Source organism: Nesoenas mayeri (assembly GCF_963082525.1).
Source record: "Nesoenas mayeri genome assembly, chromosome: 8".
In the NCBI taxonomy this organism is placed as follows: Eukaryota; Metazoa; Chordata; class Aves; order Columbiformes; family Columbidae; genus Nesoenas; species Nesoenas mayeri.
This window is the reverse complement of record NC_137554.1, coordinates 27,503,125-27,523,600: the sequence shown is the minus strand read 5'-3', so window position 1 is coordinate 27,523,600 and position 20,476 is coordinate 27,503,125. Positions and strand designations below refer to the sequence as shown.

The following is a 20,476-nucleotide window of genomic DNA, read 5'->3' as shown; positions in this document are numbered from 1 at the left end:
TCAAGTGACCTGCAAGGGTGTCTCCAGCATCTCCATGAGGAAGGTGTCAATGGGGGTGTCCCCGATCAGCTTGAAGAAGAAGAGGTGCTCCAGGCACTTCAGCCCGATGGACCGTAGCGCCGGCAGGCGCAGAAGGAGTTTGGCAAACCTGGAAGAGAGCAGAGTCAGAGGCAGACAGGAGGCACTGGCCCCCCTTTCTCACGTGCTTCCAAGCCTGCGGGCTCAGGAGCAGAGGCCCAAATCTTCCCAAAAAATGCCTTGGGGAGCTTTCCATCTTAGATTCCCTTATGTTTTCAAAATAAGCACTTCTCTCCACATGTGTGAAGGGAATATTTACCTTTTCAAAACAGAATTTAGCATTTTTAAAACTCAAAGAAAAAAGATGATACACCAGATTTTCTCACCAAGACCACAACTAGTGACTTACATCTCCATGGTGCTATTTAAATCCTTCTTGAAACAGCCTTCAAAAATCCCCAGTTCCCAGAGAGGGTGCATAACCCCTCAGCATCATCTCTGCCAGCTGCTGCCTCCCGTTTCGGGGCACAGCTGCAAGAGGGTGCAGCAGGCAGACTGTCCCCCCATTCCCACGTCCCTCTCACAGTGTTTTGCGGTCACATCCAGAGCCAAAAGTAGCAGAAGATGCTGCGGGCACATCACTTGGCCGGTGGCAATGTGGACGGATCCAGCTGCCCGCGTTTCGAGAACTTGGCCAGCAGAGGGTAGGATTGGATTGAATAGCAAGAAAATTGCATCTCGCCAGCACCCCAAAGGGTCTGGCTCAGGATTTGGGCATTGAGAACACAGGTCAGCCTGTGGGAAACTGGACTGCTTTGGCAGTTCTGACTGGTGTCCTGCCCTTGCTTTGCTCCAGGGCTCTGGCCCAGGGTGGCTCAAGCAGAGCTAGTGCAGACACTTCTGCCTCAGTCTCTTTCCAGGATGGGAATTGTGCTGCCTTAAGGTGCTTGTCTTGCTTGGGGACACTCACCGCCCTGGCTGCTCAGGGTACTTTTGCTTCGTGTAGGCTTCCAGTGTGGCATAGACCTTCTCCCGCAGCGATTCTACTTCTGAGGGGCTGGACAATCCCTTGGCATCTGGACAAGGGAGAGAATACAGATAGGGAGGAAATCACTGCAGAGGAGACATTTCCACTGCCATCAGAGTGACTGTGTGCATGGGTGGGAAAGGACTCGGGAACTCACGTGCCCAGGGATGGGGACAAACCTGTCTGAAGTGTCACCTGGAACTGCTCCAGGCCTCAGACTTACCTGGGTTAAACAGGACAATGGCTCGCAGGCACCCCAGCTCCGACTTATCCATCTGCATGTCTTTCATTTTGGACACCAGCTCTGTCAAAACTCTGCATGTGGGGGACAAGGGTGGGCAGATGATCAGAGACAGGTACAGATAGCAAGGCTAGGGGCTGCCAAGCATCTGGGACTGGCCCTGGGAACGTCCCCAATCCTCTCTGCAGGAAGAGGTAGCTTTGAGGGACAGCCATCCCATACACTGCTCTTCTATATGTGCATCAGCAGCATTCATGGACCTGAGCATCAAATTCACTCCCATTCTCACTTTGCCCAGCACGTGCCCTCTGTGCTCTGTTTGGACTATGGAGAAGAATTTGCATTCACCTGGGGAAAACCACATGGGTTTTCCTCCACATTTCACTGTGTGAAACACAGGCACTGCCCTTACACGTGCCAGTTGTGTAAGAGTGGTGGCGCGTATCCTGCCAGACAGGGAGCTGGCATGGCACAGATAGTACATGTGCAGTCGTTACACAAGCAAGTTGGGGTTTAAGGCTTTGCCAGCTAAAGCTCTTGCTGATCAGTGTTAGCTCTAGATCCAGTTACAGCAAACTCTTTGATAGAAGGCAGAGGGGCATTCCTCTCCCTGCACACCCAACCAAGGATCTACTTCTGCAGCTGCAAATTCCTTTCCAAGGTGTTTTCATCCCGTTCTTGGTTTTTAAGCCAGTCAAGTGTTCCGTCCTCATTCTAAGCTAGTTCTGTGCCAAATCACCACAGGTTTGCTCTAGCTCTCACTAAGGACATGTCTCCCAGAAGGGGAGAGGCAGAGCCAGCCTGGCCACTGCTGACAGGGGATGACAAGAACGGGCCACGTACCTGTCAAATATGGAGCCCACACCAGCACTGTGAGCACTGCTGCGGTGCACGTGCAAGCCTGTGGCCAGAAGGATGCCGTCTTGCACTGACACAGAGCGGTGGGAGAAAGAAGCAATGAGCAGCTCATTCCAGCCTGCAAGAGGAAGTGTGCAGGACACAAGAGACGGTTCAGCAAAAAAAATCCATCCCACATGGAACAGGACAGCTGGTTTCTCCCTGATGGTTTCAGACTCAGCCCACAGGAAAGATGGGACCCCAAGTACCAGCTGCATCCTTGTCAATGCTGCAAGGAGTGGCAGACCCTGACCAGCAGCAAGGGAGGTGCAGGAAAAGACTCAAAGTGACAAGAAAAAAAGAAAAGGGGAGGTGTGGGGGGGAAAGATGCTGGGTTTTGCTTCTAAAAAAACATTCCTTACATCAGCAACCCTTTTACATTACAGGGCGTTTCAAAACAATGGACCCAATTTCAAAGCTATAGTGATTTCAAATTGGGTCAATCTTTTTAAAACACTCTGTATTTTGCACATCTCACACTAATGTGCCCCCCTCATAGTAAGTTCTACAGTTACAGGAACCACATCAAAAAGACACATTTGTTCACTGTCCCCAAGCCCTCCTACATGTCTGCATGAAGACAGGAGCAAAGAGTATATTTCACTGCCTCATCCAGAGCCCCTGCCAGCTGCTCATCATGGCTCAGGACGGTTCATCACCCCACGGCAGCAGTGATGGATCAGCTGGGGATGTCCTGTTCACCACCCAGCCTGTCTGGCACAGCACACAGCCCCAAGAAGCGATGAAGGGACCGACAGCCACAGAGGCCACAGGTGGGGGACACTTACCTGCCCGGAGGAGAATGACTTGGTCTTCCAGTGTCAGGTCAGAGAAGTGGGGGATTCTCTTGGCCCACTCGACGAGTGTGAAGAGCTGCTTGTCAGCCGCATGGCATATGTTGGTGACAGGATCATTTGTCTGATAAAAAGCAATATCGAAATGAAAAAAGTGGAGGAAAAGAGAAGAAATCGTCAATGTAAAATATTTTATAATCACTGTCTGCACTTCACACAGTATTGGATCAAGTGAACAATATTCAGAGCCACAAATAAAATGATCAAATTGCCACTAACCTCAGCTGTGCATTACTGGAAAGAGAACATAATTATTACTACTATGCCCTCTACAACCAGCTAAATCAGCTGGTTGCTAAACTTTTCTATTTGCTTTCTGCTTTTCGCAGAACAAGTCCTGCACGGCAAGCTGCAGTCCTGCTCCCCAGGGCATATCTAAAAGCCATCAAGCGATAGGCATGAACAGCAGTTTTATCCAAACCAGTAAAACCACAGCAGTAAACCTGCTGTGTCCAGCTCTATTCCAGTCTTGGTCACTGGGCTGTGCAACTGTGGAAGTCAGCACAGGGCTCAGACTCTCCAGCATCCAGCTGTTGCCTTATCCACACATTGAAACCAAAGGGAACTGGAGAAAAGCATTAGGAACATAAAGTATAGGCTGTTTTCTAGTTATCATTCTGAGTAGCTTCAAAAGAAAAATTGCTGATGATTTTTAGTTGGTAAAAAGCAAAAATCCCTTGCAAAATGCTAGCCATTCACATGGGTTTGCCTTTTCAAATCGTGTCTCTAAGGGTCTCATCTCAAGCTGCAAACGATGTTAGTGCCCCTTACCGAGCTCTCTGTGTTCACATCGCTGTACGCCTCCGTCTTAGGTTCGACTGCCAGCTCAGCTTCCAGAATCCTCTCCACAGGCATGTCCTCGCTGCCATTGCTTGTGGACTCAGCCTCATTCTCACTCCGCTCCCTGCTCCTCTGCCTCTCCTCCTGCACAGCTGCAGGACAGAAAAGCGTCTCTTTACATTCACAGCAACACTTACCTGCTCACAGTGGGCTCCCTTTCCGCTGCAAGGAGGGATGAGAAACCCCATCAGAAGGGCTAAAGCAGAAAAGAAATGAGTATTTCAGATGTACATCCATTAAAATGGCTGCCTCCACCACCACCCCAATAACTTTGGGGCTGCTGTAGACCAGCAGCCTCCAAATTTGACAAAAGGTTGTGAAGCTCCAGAATAAAGAGGAGTTGATGCCTGCAGGTGGCAGCCTGGACTCATGCTGGAGGAGGCAAGAGGGATCCAGCACCCACACACTGAGGTTTGCTGTGAGCACTGCGTGCTCAGCAGTCCCGCAGCAGCCAGAGAACCCAGGGGCAGGGCTGGATGGTCCCTCATCACCAGCTGGATCCACACACTGCCCGACTCATTCCTGAGCAAACACTTACCCAGCCTGGTCCAGCCCTGGTGTCACCTCTCCCTTCACCACCTATCTTCCCAACCCACCCTGCTAGAGAGCAGACCCCAGCACCTCTGCTTGCCCCTACACTTTCAAATCTCTCATCTCTGTAGATTTTCCAAAATATCTCCTAGCTGGAAGAACAGAGTCACTTAAATCCTCCCCACACCTCAGCTGTTAAATCCCAGGGCTGCTGGGTGTGTGGATGACATGCCAACATAGGATATGTGCACATGGTATGCCTTGTGCTCAACAGAAGTCCTGGATGCACAATTTTCTTAGAGAAAACCCAAAGAAAAATAAGGAAATCCTTCTAAATAAAAAAAAAAAAAGGCAAGTGACCAGCAGGTGGCATCAGTTTAGCTCATCCCAAGACACCAACCCTGCTACAATCCTAGTAGTATCACTTCCCCGTAGGAGCCTGGGCAGGTGCCCAAAGTGCCACATAACCCCTAAGGGACAGGTAGGCAGCTGGCCTGGGCTCAAAGAACGGCCTGTACTGAGCTGCAGGCATTTATACACCTGAAATGAAAGGTTCAGCGGGGGAGAAACTGGCTGCAAAGCTGGCCCTGCCACGCAGACATTGCTGCTTCGCTATTCAACAGCTGAACAGCTTCCCCACCTGTTAGCTGAGCACCAGACAGTGTCCAGAGGAGTGTGAAAACCATCAAGGCCGAGGGATAAAAAGTCCTTTAAGAGGAGAGCAGACATAAACACCAGGGGACACCAAGAAAGGGACCAGTTCAGCAAGCCCACAGCAAGCCAGCAGGAGAATTTGATCCCCATTTTCACAATTAGGTTAAGAGCTGCTGGAATAAAGGTGTGACAAGCTTTTAGGCCAGATACTTGGATCAGTAGATTTCTTTCCCATTTGTCTTTACAGCTCTGCTGTTTGCAGTGGTGTCAGGAAAGAAGCTCTTGCATCAGCCTTGCCTTACCCTGGCTTATGTCAGGGTGCTCCCAGAGGCAGGGCCAAACCACAGGAGGTTCCTCAGCACTGAGACTCATGACCAACTCTGTAACATTCAGCACTTCCCTACGTTTCTCCCAGCTGGGAGGATGTTCTTCCCAGTACTGTCCAGCTGCTGGGGAACTGGCAGCACCCAAGAAGATGGCTCAGTGGGACATCCAGTCTCACACTGGTGAGGGAGGGAAACACAGGCCACACATGCACAAGCCAGCTGTGGGAGGCATTTGTCCTCTTCAGGGCAATGGGCAAGAAGAAGCCAGGAAAGTGTTTCTAAGGTCATAAAAACCTTAGCGGAAAAAAGAGCATGCAAAGGAAATACCAGTCCCAATCACTCGGCCCCCAAACTCATCCAGGATTCCTTGCTCAAGCTGCAATCTGTCCCCAGTCTCTGCAGCTCCCCAAAAGCCTCCAGTGATTATTGCAGCCAACCCCCTACAGGATCCACCAAGATCCTGAGGTTTACATTTTCACGTTCCACCAAGGGAAGCAGCATTGATGCCCTGGTCCTCTGAACCACTTTGCACCCAGCTGGAAGGGAGAGCTGTGCCTGGGATTAGGTTTCTGATTCAAGCTTGGCATTTCACAGTTCCCCGCTGCCCTAAGCACTTGAGGCAGCACAGCATTGATGATGCTACAGGGAACAGGACAAGGTTCAGCCTGTGCCCACTGTTACAGCTACTTCTCCAGGCTCTGCCCTGCACAGTCTGAGCTCCTGCATGGGGAACAGCTCCACAGGGGGACAGCGTGGCCTCCAAAAGGGACAGCTACACTGCCTGCCAGCATTCAACCCCAGAAGCAGCACAGTTATTTTATCTTGGGAAAAAACAAAACAAAACAAAACAGCTTAAATGCTGTGCTAGTTGTCACTACCTGACCTTGCATCTGTCAGTATAATTTAGGAGACAATCCAGCTCAGCAGTCCTTGCTCCATCAAGGCAGGAGCAGCAGAGGGCAGAGGTGGACAGACAAACAACCATGCCACTGGGCTTGCTTTTCCCTGCAGCAGAAACTCACTTGGTGGTGGCTTTTACAAAGACCTTTGCACTATCCAGGGTTGTGTAGGAGAGAGGCAGGGCTGCAGGACTCACCACAGACACATATCACTCTCAGCATCTCTTGGAAGTTTCCTTCAAGCCAGTGCAAAACCCCTCTAAGTTCAATTGCCCCAGGTCAGATCCTTGCTCCAGATCAACATCTTAGGTGGTTTGGGCAAGAAACAGTCCTTTGGGGGTTACAGCAAGTGCATGCAGAGTATAGAAGCAGCTGCATGAACTGCATCCATACAGCTCCCTCCTGCAGCACAAAACCACCACAGGCTGTGAGCTGTATCAGAGCTCATCTCCAAAGGTGAGGTTAGGAGTGGAAATAACAGAGAAATAAAAGATAGAAATAAATCGTTCACCCTTATCTTCCAGTAAAAGAATTGATGAGAAATGAAGCCAGCAAGCTGAAAACAAAAAAGGAGGTTGCTCTTCAGACAAGAGACAATCAGGCTGCAGGACTCCTCACTGCCTCGTGCTGTCCACAGAGGAGGTTTACAAGGGTTCAGAGATTCCAGGACAGGCCATTAATGGTCACTAACTAAAGGCAAGGTTGGGTCAAAAATCAATTAATAGGTTCAATAGTCACCATTACGTGTAATTAGGTGGGACAGGAAGAAAAGTAGTGTAAGAGCTTCCCCATCAGCCTCACTTCCTGTACAAAATGAGGTCAAAAATGCCCCGAAGCTGCCAGTGTGGGTTCCTGGAATGTTCCATCCTTGGAGGGCCACCAAGAGCCAGATTTACCCTAATGAATGTAAGGAAAATTTCTATAAGCCTGTTCCTTCCACCAGCCTGCACACACCTTCCCTCTTCATCCCCATCGCGAGGCACTTCTGATAGCGGCAGTACTGGCAGCGGTTGCGTTGGCGCTTGTCGATGAGGCAGTCCTTGTTATCACGGCAGGTGTAGATCAGGTCCTTCCGGATCGTCCTCTTGAAGAAGCCTTTGCAGCCCTCACAGCTGTACACCCCGTAGTGCTTCCCTGGGGAGGCAAGGGGAGGCTGTCAGTGGGCAGACAGGCATTTGCCATTCCCTCCAGCATGAAAGAGCTCAAATCAACCCTAAAAGTGGAAAAAATAGGCTGCAGGGCATCACCTCAGCAGGCCTGACTTAGCTTAAGTGGCTCTTTGCCAGGAATAGTGACCAGCAGCAGTCTGCTGGTCACAGGATGATTTTGATATATTTACCTTTGATAAACGAGGACAAAATGTAAAATGAGATTATGCACACAAGGGAGAAGAGCATGGCTTTTAGGTTTGCTCTCTTGGGGACACAGCGCAACTACTCTGCCAAAAAGACAGCCTGCCCTTGGGTAAGCCAAGGCAGCTGTGAATCCTGCAATGCCAGCATGGCCCCAGTGAGCTTCTGCAGCATTCGCTCCTGCGCAAGCCTCACTTCAGAGCGTCAGGGGAGTTTTCATTGCACAAAGCCTTCCTTAAGAAAGAAAACCTCCTACCTGAGGACCTGTCCCCACAGATGGCACAGATGTGCTTGGCTAAGGATCCCGGGCTTGTGGATGGATAATTCATGTTCCCAATCCCCGGGAGACCTGGCAAGGGTTTGACGTCCTCCGAGCTGCTAACATTGTTCAGGACGTTGAGCTGCAGAAGCAGAAGGCACAAGACAGGTTAGAGGGTCAAGACTCATACCTCAATGAAACCATCCCCAAACAGAGCTGACCCCTGCCTTACTGCTCCTGCTGGGCTTGTCCCACAGCTGCCATGGGCAGGCAGACATCCCTCCATTAATCCAGCTGGAGGGGTTTAAGCAGATGCCTGGTAGCAGCTATTGCCTCCCATCCTGCCCTGATGCTGTAACCAAAGCCAAGACTAAGCAGAGCTGGAAAAGGGCAGGCAGCAGCCCTCAGCTGCTCAGTTACAGCCTCCAAGTGACAAGGCTGGTGGGACCCTGCCCACTTCATCAGAGCATGCTGATCACCAGCTGTTTGTGGCCTCCAGCACGAACAGCTTAGTAAGGAAGAGCTTTGCGGCCAGGCGACATGTTGCAATTAAATCTGCACTGCTGCATGGCTGGGAAAGCTGTAATAGTGGGGTTTTTTTTAAAAAAAAAAAGTGTTAAGTGGGTTAGCTTCCCTGCCTCATGATGTGCAAATCTGCATAAATGCATGAAAACACAGGCATCTTAGGCACTCCCTGGGATTCAGGTTCACAAACACTATCATAGGCTGGAGAACGAAGTGGACTCCAGAGCTATCAGATTTAAAAGAAAGGGAGCAGGCTGAGCATCCAAAAAAAAAATCAGCTACAGTGAGATGCAGGCAAACGGCCCAGAGCTCCCAGCTGAGATCCCTGGGGACTGCTCACGGCTGCTGCAAGTTAAAGGTTACAAACCGACATTGATTAGAGACCAAAGCCTGATGTTGCCCAGGGCTTTGTTTTATTGCTATTTGCTTTCAAGCTGTTGTCGGCAGGGCAGTGAGGATTAAGGGCCATGGACCACATCTTGTCAAAAGCTGTCTGGGCAGAGCAACATGTCTCCAAAACCACCATCAAATCATCTCTCCCACTGCCATGCTTTGAGGGCTGAGGATGGTCTCTTCTTCATTGAGCTTGTTTTTAACAGCTGCCCCAATTTATCAGCTCAATTTCATCTTCCCAGCAAGAGCTTTGCATTAAAATCCAGCTACAGCCTTCATTACAGTCTCCATAATATCTAAACCACTTGATTTCATGCATGTTCTTGCAAGTTCTCTGTTTGCTCCAAGAAACTGCCTGTCTCCCATGAAAAAGTGTAATATTTCCACAGTGAATTTCAGCAAAGAACAAGAAGGGTTCATCCCATGGGGATTTTGGACCTGTCATTAGAAAAACAAAAAGATGAAGCCTGTTTTAATCTTCTCTCACTCCTGTCCCTTCATTTTCAAAGCTTCAACATTCTGATGACATTGAAAATACAAATTATCCAGCAAAAATTGGTTTGCTGCACTAGAAAATGAAAGCGTACAGGAAAAAAATTACCCAGAGGTTCACTCTCTGCAGCAGAGATCCAGCCCAGGCACTGAGGAGTCCCAAATTCTTATACTTCAACATCCAAACTTGGCTCGAGGAAAAGAGAAATCGACCCCTTCCTCCCCACAAGTTTTCAGCCACTGTTTTTACCCTGGAAACTTCTTCTTGGCAAGAAGAGGAACTTTTACAGTTTAAAATGTTATCCAGAGCTCAGCTACCACCTCTTCTTTCTCTCTGGCCGCACTTTGAGACAATAACAGGGAGAGAGGGTGTATGGGGGAGGAAGGGAAAGGGGCAGTTTTAGCCACCAGTGTCCTTGGAGCTTGACTCCTGCAGGTTAAGTGCAATCATGTATGATATCTGGGACAACCGCTTGAACCCAAATCCATTAGCTGCCTCCCTGCCGAATCCCCAAGGCCCAGCTGTCTCCTTGAATTAGAGGCAACACAAATGAAACCTGCTCCTCAGAGCTGGGAACTTGGCGCAGCGCCCAGACTGGGGAAAACTGCTTCCTTAAGCATGGCCAGCCCCAAAGGAAAAGCTTCCATGCAGTCAATGTTGCCATCAGTTCCACCACCACGAAGGACCTGCCCTGGATGCCACAGTCATGAATATTGTCAGGTTGATGAGGAAGAGTCGAGTGGTACGAGGGGAGGAAAGGTGACCAGCATACCCAATGCAGACAGCCCAGACCCACACAGGACTTGAGGATGCTGGCCAAAGGTAAAGCCAAACCTTCTAAATCACCCTTATATCCTCTCAGAGCTCCTAAGGGAGCCCCATCATACCATCCTCTCCCGGCCTTGGTGGCAGGCACTAGCAAGAACTTGAGCCAGACTGTGGAGTAGCAGTGGGGTACAGGGCAAAGGACTGAGGGACCATCGTCTCACTGCTTCTCCAGCAGGAACCATGAGACTCTTGAGCACTCCTTACCTTCAGGTCCCACTAATAAAATGCAAAGTCTTGTTAATAAAAGGCAGTACTTCCACTTAGATCAGGACTCTCAAAGCATTTCAGCACACTGGCAGAATTCCACACCGCCAACTTGGTCCATGCCAGAGGTAGTGCCAGGCTCTTGGGGCAGCAGGTACCTGTCCCTGCCCCACTGAGCTACCCCGAGAGGCTCCCAAGCCCACTCACAGCTCTGGGGAGGCACCGACCTCTGTCTGGAGGGGAACCCCAGCACCTGAGTGAGCTCAGGCAGTAAAGACAGAAGCGCTTCATTTTTCTTCAGGCAAAGTTTATATGCAACAGAATGTACGTGGCTGGCATTTAGCATTAACATTTGTCTCTCTCTAGAAAGTCGGTCTCCTTTCCAAATAATGAAACAAAGCAGATATCCTTTTGCAGGAAGAAGGGGAATGCTTCACATGCTACAGCCCTTGCCTATCCTGATTATTTCCACATACAGTAATCGTACATACCACAATAGATGCAGTGGTGGGGAACTGGACTGCACCCATGCTGAAAAGAGACCTCGGAATTAGCCCTCTCCTCTTACTGTGCAGGGTATTTTGAAGTATATACAAGTGTCTTCTCTGTGTCTGTCCCAGGGGGATTTATATAGAAAGATTCACACGCTGGAAATTGTTCTTTACAGTTGATCTCTCTTAAGCAGCCAAAATACACCAGACTCCTCACCAGCCAACCCACTCCCTAAAGTTTTGGGACTTTACCCACTCTGAACACCATGAACTGTAGCAAAACAGGCAAGCCCATCTGTCTACCTGCGGATTGGCGTGCGTCATAAAATTCATGCCCGGGCCTGAGGACAGAGTGACAGGGTGAGAGCCGATGGAGGACGCGATGACTCTGTACGGCGAGCCCAGCGCGTTCACCGCAGACCCGATCGCGTTCATGGGGGACGGCAGCGCCCGGGAGGCGTTCGCAGGTGCCTCGAGGTAGTTGTGGTGCCCGTCCACCGGATTTCCCATGGAAAGGCTTGACGACGGGCTCACAGACGTGGAGCTGGCAGGAATAGGGGAATCTATAGGGAGAAGAAAAAATATTAAATACGCTATGAGCGTGGCTGGCTATACAGTTATCAGCTACCCAGCCTTGTTCATATCAGCATAGATGCTGGTCAATACTCAAAGCCAAGCAACAAACAGGCTTTATGCTATAAAGAAAAAGAACAAAATGTTGGTTATGGTACAAGAAATAGAGTTTCATACAGCAACAAAACATATAATGAAGATAATACTTAACAACACAATTCTTCTTCACTGCTTCGGTGCCTCAGCTGACTGGAAAGAAGGCACCGCTGCCTGCCTGCCTCAGGCTGGTGTTCTCTGAATCGCTCCCCAAGGTCCTATTTCTTTTCTCCAGGTTGGCTCCACAGACAGCGCACATCTGAAACCACGAACCCCCACTGACCTGGCCGAAAACCCTAAATGCTCCTCATGTCTTACGAAACATCTTTGGTGCCTGCAATGGCTCAGGCATTGTGCTCAGTGAGTTCTTTTTCCCATGGCTCAACTCTTTTTCCCTTCCTACACAATTACCTCTCCACCGTGCCATTTCATATGTTCCTCCTGCTCTCAGAACTTGATGACAACATCTTCAGGAGGAGCTGGAGCAACGTGGGACAGAAACTGCACACAACATGCTAGCAATGTAGACAACAGGACAAGGCACTCATAAAATATTTTATCCATTACTCTTCCTCACCGAGTACGAGACAGCGACTGTGGCCACACAGACATGCCAGGGCAGAGTCTTCCAGACACAAGAAAAGAGCATTTCCTCCTTCCACACAAAAGAGCTCCAGTGCACATTGCCAAACTGAGCCTCACAAGTAACCCTCGTGAGATCAGTCTGCCCCTGAACCCCACCAGGGAAGAGGTGGCAGAGAAAAGCAATATAACCTTGATCATTGCCACTTCAGAGCAGTCTCTGAGGCTGAACACCTCACCCTAGGCCTAAACACTGTCTTCAGTAAGACCAGTCTCAAATATTCAGAAGGTATTTGGGCAGCAAATGCCCACTAGTCTCAATAGGTTGTGTATCTAGATGTATTTTAAGGATTTATATAACCTTTTTTCCCTCCCCTGGAATTTACCAACCCTAGTTAGCATTAGCTGTCTTTAACATTTCAATGAACTATTGTTTCTCTGTTGGTTTTTCAACACAGGAGATCATTCCCTGAAGTAGCAAGGCAAAGATGTTGTGTGGGAAGGTCACAGTTGGTTTTCCATGGCTGGCACAGAGGATGCTTGTTCCCATTGCATTTGCAAGTAAGGCAGCGCTTTGGTGTTTTGTTTGTTTGGGTTTTTTTCCTCCTTTTAACATTATTGCAAAAGTTATTTATGTGACAGTGTTTGTTATTTTACCTGAAGTAACAATCAAATCTGATTCAAAGGGAAGATGCACAATAAAGACGGGAAAAGGTCAGCTTGCTGAATAACATTAAAGACATTTGTCAGAGTCAAGGAGGACTCGATCCACCGTTATCAACCCACTTCAGACTTAATTCTGCAGAGGGAGGGGGAGAAAAGGTCTTTGTCAATTCTTGCTTTGGCTTTTTGGATCAATTCTCCCAGTGGGAAAGCGATGTGCAGCAAGAGGAGGCCAGCTCAATGACAACGACAGAAGCCTTGGAGGCAGTGAGGCGGTCTGGAGGCAGAGCCAGGGCTCCTGCTGCTGGAGAGAGTCACCCCATGTCCCCCACCATGGAGACACAGAGCCTGTTTTCTGTTAGCAGACAGCAAAACCCCTACCTTGTAACGGCTTCCAAGCGCAAAAGGCCTTCACATCCCAGAGACAGCTGCCAGGAGAGCCTTTAGCAGTGGGCAGAAAACGTGCTGTTTGCCTGGCCCCCACCTCACCTAAATGCTCAGCTCACAGAGGCACCTCAGTTGTTTCCTGGGACTTAAGAAGAGCATCCTGCCTTGTGTCATCATCAGCTTCAGAGAAAAGTATATGCATTTTTCATCACCTGCGAGTAGCCTGGTACCATAGCATGCAGTCCTCCCCAGCATCTGTAGCAGACTTATAAATAAATTGGTTTTATGCCTCTTTAAACAACCAGATAAAGAACATTGCCTTTGAGGATTCTACAGCTTGGAAAATAAGTCACTGAAGGGGAGACTGGGCAGAAATCTATCACAACAGGACAGCTAAGGAGAAGAATGATTCTTCATGCTTTTCTATTAACCTGGAAAAGGGCACATTTTGAAAGTATCATGCAGAAGATTTAAAATGGTAAGAAAAGACTTCTGTGAGAGTTATTTAATCACTTGCATTTACTACAGACTCCACAGAAACACTGTCACCAGTAAGTTTCTCCATTAGAAAGGCTCCAAGTTTCACAAGCACCCAAAGCAAGGTTTTCACCCAAGGAGACTGCTGGCCAGGGCAAGTCCCACGGTGTGCTTGTGTCTGTGCCAAGAGATGACTGTTCAAGGGCTATGGCCAGAGGGACCCCCAGCTCCCAGGATAGGATCAAAGGTTGAAGCCAGGGAGCCTGGAGGGCTTGTGCCTACCTCTGTCACCCCAGCAACGAGACACCAAAAAGGAAGCACGAATGGATGAAGGAGTGTTTGCTAGTGAAGGCAGATGGATAAATAAAAATATCTACTGGAGAGCACACAGGTGTAAAGCCAGGCTCTGCTGGGGCCTGATGACACAAACCAGAGTTAACATGTTTGTTTCCTCAGTGCCTGGCCACACTGTCCTGCCAAGGCTGTGACAAAGATGTTGGTCAAAACCATCAGTGTTAGCTTTCCATTTACCAATGAACAATTTTATCCATCTGTTATAAACTGTAACAGAAACCCCACTCACAAAAGCAGAAACAACAAAAAACAAACAAAATCAAAGCAAAGCACTCCTGCAAGCCAATCCAAACTTTGACTTCCAGTGCTTCCCTGGGAGTCAGTCCCTGAGGGAACAGAAATGCCCCCTCCTGCACCTGGGGAAACACTTCTCTCAGCTTCTCATTCTCAAGCTGGAGCACTCTGAGAGGGACACAAGATGTGGCTGCTAACAGGTTATCAGCTTGGGTGAGGAACAATTTGCACAGATGGCAGAAGGTGTGCAAGAAGAGCCATGCCAAAGCATCCTTGATATTAGAGTTACTTATTCCCCAAGACCAGTACCCTCAAAGTGGTTTCAGTCCAAAGCAGGCAGGATGGCTTGGACAGTCCTGACAGAAGAGTTTGCAAGTCTGATGCATTTTGGTTGAAAATGATTAAATGAAATGATCTGCAGGAAAACACCAATTGTTCATGTCCCACATCTCCTGGCAGAAAGCAACCAGAAAGGCCTGGGGCTCACAGGGATGGCATGGCTTTCCTCAAGGTGTTTTCTCCAAACATTTAAGAGACAAACAGAAACCAGCACAGCAGCAAACTGGGGCCAGTGGGGAAGCATCTCTGGGACAGAGCCGAGGGGACCAGGGACACGGGACTCAGTCCTGCACAGCAGCCACAGCTGGCTGCCTCTGCAGTGGCATTCGGCACAGGTGACATTTACACAGGCCAAAGAGGAGCTGGAGTCTGTCTGTCAGGTAACACGAGGTGACAAGCGATGGTGGGGACTCAGCCAGATGCGCCGTGGCCCCGTGGAGCAGAAGGTGGCCCCACAAATCGGAGGGCAGCCCCACGTTGGGAGACGAGGGCTCTGTGACTGGCATGGCTCCTGCCTGCAAGCACCAAACACGGCTCCCAGACTGTCCAGGACCCCACATCTGCTGGGGAAGACTGGCTGAGACCCTGCATCGAGCATGAGGGCTTGTGACTGCTTTGAACCACCTACTCCAGATTAAAGACCAACTTATTTCTGATCCACAAATGAGGCTGTTTATGTGCTTCTCCCCCACCTCCCTCCTCCACATTAATGCTTGGACAGGACCTCTCCTGAACAGATGTTCAGGGAAGCCTGATATTGTATTTATTTCTCTCCTGGAGGAGCAGGGGAAGAGAAGACATGAGGGAACTGCCTTGTGTGGATTCTCTGATATCTCCACTGCAAACTTGCAGTGTCCAGAGAACCCAGTGCCTCAATCAATGCTCCACAAGCTCTCTTGTACAGAAACACACACACCCCAGCCTTCTCTTTATAGAAAGCAAATTCTAAAATGAAGAAACTTGCTTTTGGGTGCTTTGCTGGTTCAAACTGCCTCTGCAAATGCATCACAACCCTTGCAGCAGAGAGCGGCCATGGGTTGGAAGTGTGCACACAGACATGAGGTCCATCCTGCTGCTTTAGCATTCAGAATAAGGATGATATCTTAAGTCTGCATAGACAACTCTGCTGACATTAGAAGAAATTATGAGGGAAGACCCTAAGAACCACTCTGTTCTCTGCATTTTGACAACAGTGCCCTTAAGGACACAAACAGCAGCATTACATTCACCCACCAGGCACTGAAGCAAAACAAGGACACAAAGCTTTGATACCCCCACTTCCATCTGTGTTTTACCTCCACCTGAGAAAAATCTCAGTCCAGAGGTGGGAAACTTGCATGAATAGCCTTATAAAATCAAACAGATGAACACTGTCTACATCACAGCAGATGTGTAAATGTCCAACAGATGCATCTGCAGAGCACAAAGCTCCAGGTCTACCACACCAATGTTAAACAGCCAGGTCTGGGCTAACACAGCTAAACTGGTCCAGGATCAACACCAGTTCGATAAAGCCAGCTTGGACACATCTGTGTTGTGAGCACTTCACAGGTAAAGCCAGGGCAGGTGTGGAAGCAAAGACTACCTGCAAGAGTGTGTTAGTGACCCCCAGTGCCAAGGCAAAGGCAGCAGAAAGAGAAGCATTCAGGCTGCAACCAATAAAGTTGCCATGATTTTCACCCAAATAATGGTAGGAAACACCAATCTCAGCCATTATATTTGAGCAGAAAGTGGAATGAGAATGCACAGAGCCCAGAAACATCCAAACCCTACATAGATGGGCTATTTAACCAACATGGGTTTTAAGTTTGTTTTGGTTAATGCCCCTTCGGCTATAACACTTAGCAAAGCCTTGAGAGGAAAGGGATCAGTATTAAACACCAAGGGGGTCTTTCTTCAGCTAAGGTCTAAAGTGATCCTACCTCCTGAGACCTGCAGGTCACTGGCAAGCCCGGAGATGATGATACTTTCAACCTTCGCAGTTTTGTTTTTAATGTCAGAGAGAATCAAAAGCTGGAACAAAACTCTTTCAATAATGAAAAACACACTCATGCTTCCAAGGCCTCAGATATACACAGAAAGGGTTCATTTCACTGGCATAAACAATTAAAGGTGCAAGTTGCTCTGCTTGACACACGACTAGCACAACTTTGCAGATACTGTAATACATCCTCTGCAGATCTGAGAGCACCGAGAAGTGGGAAGAGACATGCAGAGAAGGGCTGATTTCAGCAGAGGAGCACGGGCGTGCGTGGGAGGCACAGCTCGGCAGGCAGCTCGTCCTTGGGGATGACCTTAGAGGGGAAATACCTGTGAGAAATACTCCTGAAACTGGATGCAGTTATGTAGCAGGGAACCCGTGTTAATGGGAATCAAACACAGTTTTGCTGCTATGACTGCACAAGTAGTTTTTATTTACTACAGGTAAGCTAAACTGAAAAACTATTCCCTTTCTGGTGATATTTTTACCTGCCCAAGCAAATTTCCGCAGACAGTACAGATTGCCATGCTAATACCCTACAGAAAGGTTATTTGCCTTGCCTCACTTTTAAGGTCCAGCAACCTTTGTGTTTCCATCTTCTTCCTCAACTCCGAGTCAATAAATAAAGCAGCCTTCTCCTGTCAGCTAAAATCAAAGAAGAGCAAAAATTTTTGGAGGTCTGTTGGCACATACATGAGCAGGGATTTCTGCAACAGGGATGAGCACAGGGCAGGAGAAAGATTCCTTCAGCTCTCCAGGTGGTGGAAATTGCGGCTCCGTCTCCTCTCAGGTAACACTCCAGTGCTGCCCTTGCAAACAGTGGCCACCCAAAACCTGGCCCCACAAGAAGCTGTGGGCTGGAAGCAGATGAGACTTTCACCTGCCCTGGTGCAAGCTCAGCATCAGATGCTATTTTGAGATCTTGGTCTGATTTGACTAAAATTGGACAGTGGATCAACAGCCTAATATGTCCAAAGACATTTGGAGAAGACACATTTGTGTTGCAATCACATATTCTCCCCTCCAGGAAGCCAAGCTAAGGAGGAGGGAAGGAAGGAGCAAAATCCTCAGAAGCTACACAGGCTTTGCCATGACTTTGACAGGATCCACACATTATAGGGTAACTCTACAGCTATGGTCATCTTGTCAACCAAAGACTCCTTTAGCAACTGCTTGTCAGGTAATTAAAATAAGGACTGCAAGTCAAATTTACTCCCCCTAACAAGGTATCACATACCCCTGGTGACCATAGCAACACACAATAACAGGATAAAGCATCTCATCTCCAAAGAAATAAAAGTTGTTGAATGTGAGACCTGAAGAGTTTTTCATGATTGTCCAATCAGATTAGCAGGACTTCCAGCACAGGATCCAGCTGGAAAAACATGCACAAATTCCTACAGTGGTCTTTAAACTCCTGAAGAGGCTACAGGTGCCCAACAGAAAGGATCCCACTGGCTGCAGGGTCAGTAGTTGCCCCAGGAAATTGAAGGCAAACGATTCCTGCTTCAAAACAAAACAAAAACTCCAAACAAACAAACAAAATCTGCATTTCTGTAGTTGTGGAAGTTGCCCAGTCACTGGATTTTCTCACACCTTTGCTGGGTCTATCTTCACATACACAGTTACAGGTATGGACAGGACAAGATGTGACACCCTGGGAAAAAAAACATGCTGCAGGTCACAAAACCTGGGACCACCATGGGCAGAAAAGATGCCAAACAGCCAGGCAGCAGCCCCACTCCAGTCACGACCTGGGTTTTCCTCTCCCTATCCCCCAAACGACCTGGCCTAACCTCACTTTGCTTGGGAGAGCTGACAAGATTGCAACCGGAGGTGGCATGGCCACAGGCCAAGTTACATGAGTACTAATAAAAGAGACTTTGTGGAAGAGCCAAATTAGTTCTTGTCCCCAACCAACTGTGCCAGAGAGTGCTCAGAGAGAGAGGACAGCCAGCACAGCATCTTTCCTTGCCCTGGGAGCTGGGCTCTGGATGAAATGCATCCTTCTGGAGAATAAAAACACATTTTGAAGCCCTTTCCTTGCTTCTGCAGCCCAGGCTGTAAAGGCAAATCCCTCTGCCTTAGTGCACATCTCCTGCTTTAGGTGTCTAAGGATGACTCATCTGAACACTTTCTCTGCTACTCTACAAACTCATCTGTAACAATTCAGAGTCTGACTATCCTTTTCTCATCACAAATCATGTGCTTATTACCAATTTGTGTATGCACATTCTCAGACAAATTCGGTGGTGTTATTCAGACATTTAAGGTCAAAGTGACAGTTACTTACACGTTAAAAATGTGTTCCTTACTTCCAACCTGAATGCAGATAAAATTAAGTTAAAGGATATCTAACACTTAAATGCTTAAAAAAAAAAAAAAAAGAAGAAGAAGAAAGCAAATACATGGGGTTTTTCTGCTGTTATGCTTAAAATGAAGCCCAAAATTTCAGAACTAAAGGAAATCTGAACACAATAAGATCTAGACAAGCCAAACAGCAGCAGCCACATCACCTTAACTCTGCCCTCCAGCAACACGATGCAAGAACAATGAATGCAACAAAGCTGACAGCCTAGTGCGGACACTGCCCTTTTCTACCATCCCAGGATCAGGAATAATTTCACAGCTATTTTAAAGGAGAGGGGAGAAGCAAAGACCACAAACATATTGTGGGCCTGATGGAGATGCAGGCTACCCCATGGTCCCCAAAGCAGTGGGAAGCTGCCATATACCCCCTCAATCAATGGTCACCATGATCTATTCTGCTTCATCCCTCTCACTGTCCCCTTGCACAGCCCATGAGACTCCCTAAAGTTGTCTGTCCAGAGCAGCAGTTGCTTTCTCAAGCAGCCAGGAATCCCTCTCTGCAGACCCAAGAACCCAAGGAGAAGCAGCCCCACACCACCCACAGGCCCCCAAGCTGCCTGGGGAGCATGGGAAGATGTGAGCGGTCTGTAGTGTTCAGAGAGCACAGGACAGGACAGAGAGAGTGTTTTAAAGCAGTCCAAACAAAACTTGGCCAATGCTTCTGCATCTCTGTCAGCAGTTCATCTGCAGAAAACACTGCTGTTTTTCTAAATCAAGTTAGAAGCAGGTTAAAACATCAGTTAAATACACTTTTAAATGGAAGTTAAAGTCCCAACATACTGAACTGTCAGTAGGCTGGAGAATAGTCCCTTTGTCTCTATTGGTGGAGCAGAAATACCTCTGCTCCTACCACCAATTTCCTCTCCTAGAAATCTCCCAAAGGCTCTGCTGAGTGCTGCGACCTCTGTCTCTACAGGGATCTGTGCCTGATTCTTATGAAGATCAGTTTGAATGTCACTTTTCTTTTGCCTCCTTGTAAATTTGTAATACTCAACAAATTAAACACAAATAACACTTCCATTGTTTCACTCTGATTGCAGCAATAGGAGAGAGCTTGGCTTGTCTTTGCTTGTTTCTTAAAAACAACAGTGAGCAATAGGTTCTTCCAATGAGTCGTCTCCTTTCTGCAGAAACTGCCTAAAAAAAAGGTATTTTGGAAAGTCAAGCTCTTGTGAAACTTGAGGATGACTTGATGCAATACCAATGACTTTTCTGAAGTTGGAGAATTACCAGAGGTGAGCATCTGGTGCAAGAGGGAAGGCAAAAAATATACACATAGTGGGAAGTTCCCATGTGCAATTCAATATCTGCACAAACCTCCTTTCTAGCAGAGAAATAACAGACTGATGTATACAGCCTGGGGGCCTCCAGAGAGAGTCCTGGAGAGGCATTTACCCACCCTGAAGGGCTGGAAGCAACTTGAGGAGTTTTCCAGAGATACTAAGAATTTGCATGTCGATAAACAACACACTTCCCTGGAGCAGCATCAGTGTTTTGTTAGCAACTCAGATGTGGGTGCTCCCGGCCCCTTGCAGCCAAGTGCTCCAACCTGCTTGCTCCCTCCCTAAAGCGGGGAGCACCCATGGCT

General features: G+C 48.3%; 1 protein-coding gene across 2 annotated transcripts in view; it reads right to left on the bottom strand.

Annotated features, from left to right (window-relative positions):
* Positions 1-20,476, bottom strand: part of RXRG (retinoid X receptor gamma) — a gene marked incomplete at both ends in the record, with an annotated part of 38,412 nt that continues 17,936 nt past the window's right edge. For both annotated transcript variants that reach the window (XM_080349268.1, XM_080349269.1), the window contains 9 exons: positions 1-148; positions 989-1,094; positions 1,269-1,360; positions 2,130-2,262; positions 2,972-3,101; positions 3,809-3,969; positions 7,242-7,421; positions 7,896-8,040; positions 11,136-11,395. In XM_080349268.1, the coding sequence (XP_080205394.1) occupies positions 1-148; positions 989-1,094; positions 1,269-1,360; positions 2,130-2,262; positions 2,972-3,101; positions 3,809-3,969; positions 7,242-7,421; positions 7,896-8,040; positions 11,136-11,395 (1,355 nt within the window). The remainder of the gene's footprint in view (positions 149-988; positions 1,095-1,268; positions 1,361-2,129; positions 2,263-2,971; positions 3,102-3,808; positions 3,970-7,241; positions 7,422-7,895; positions 8,041-11,135; positions 11,396-20,476) is intronic.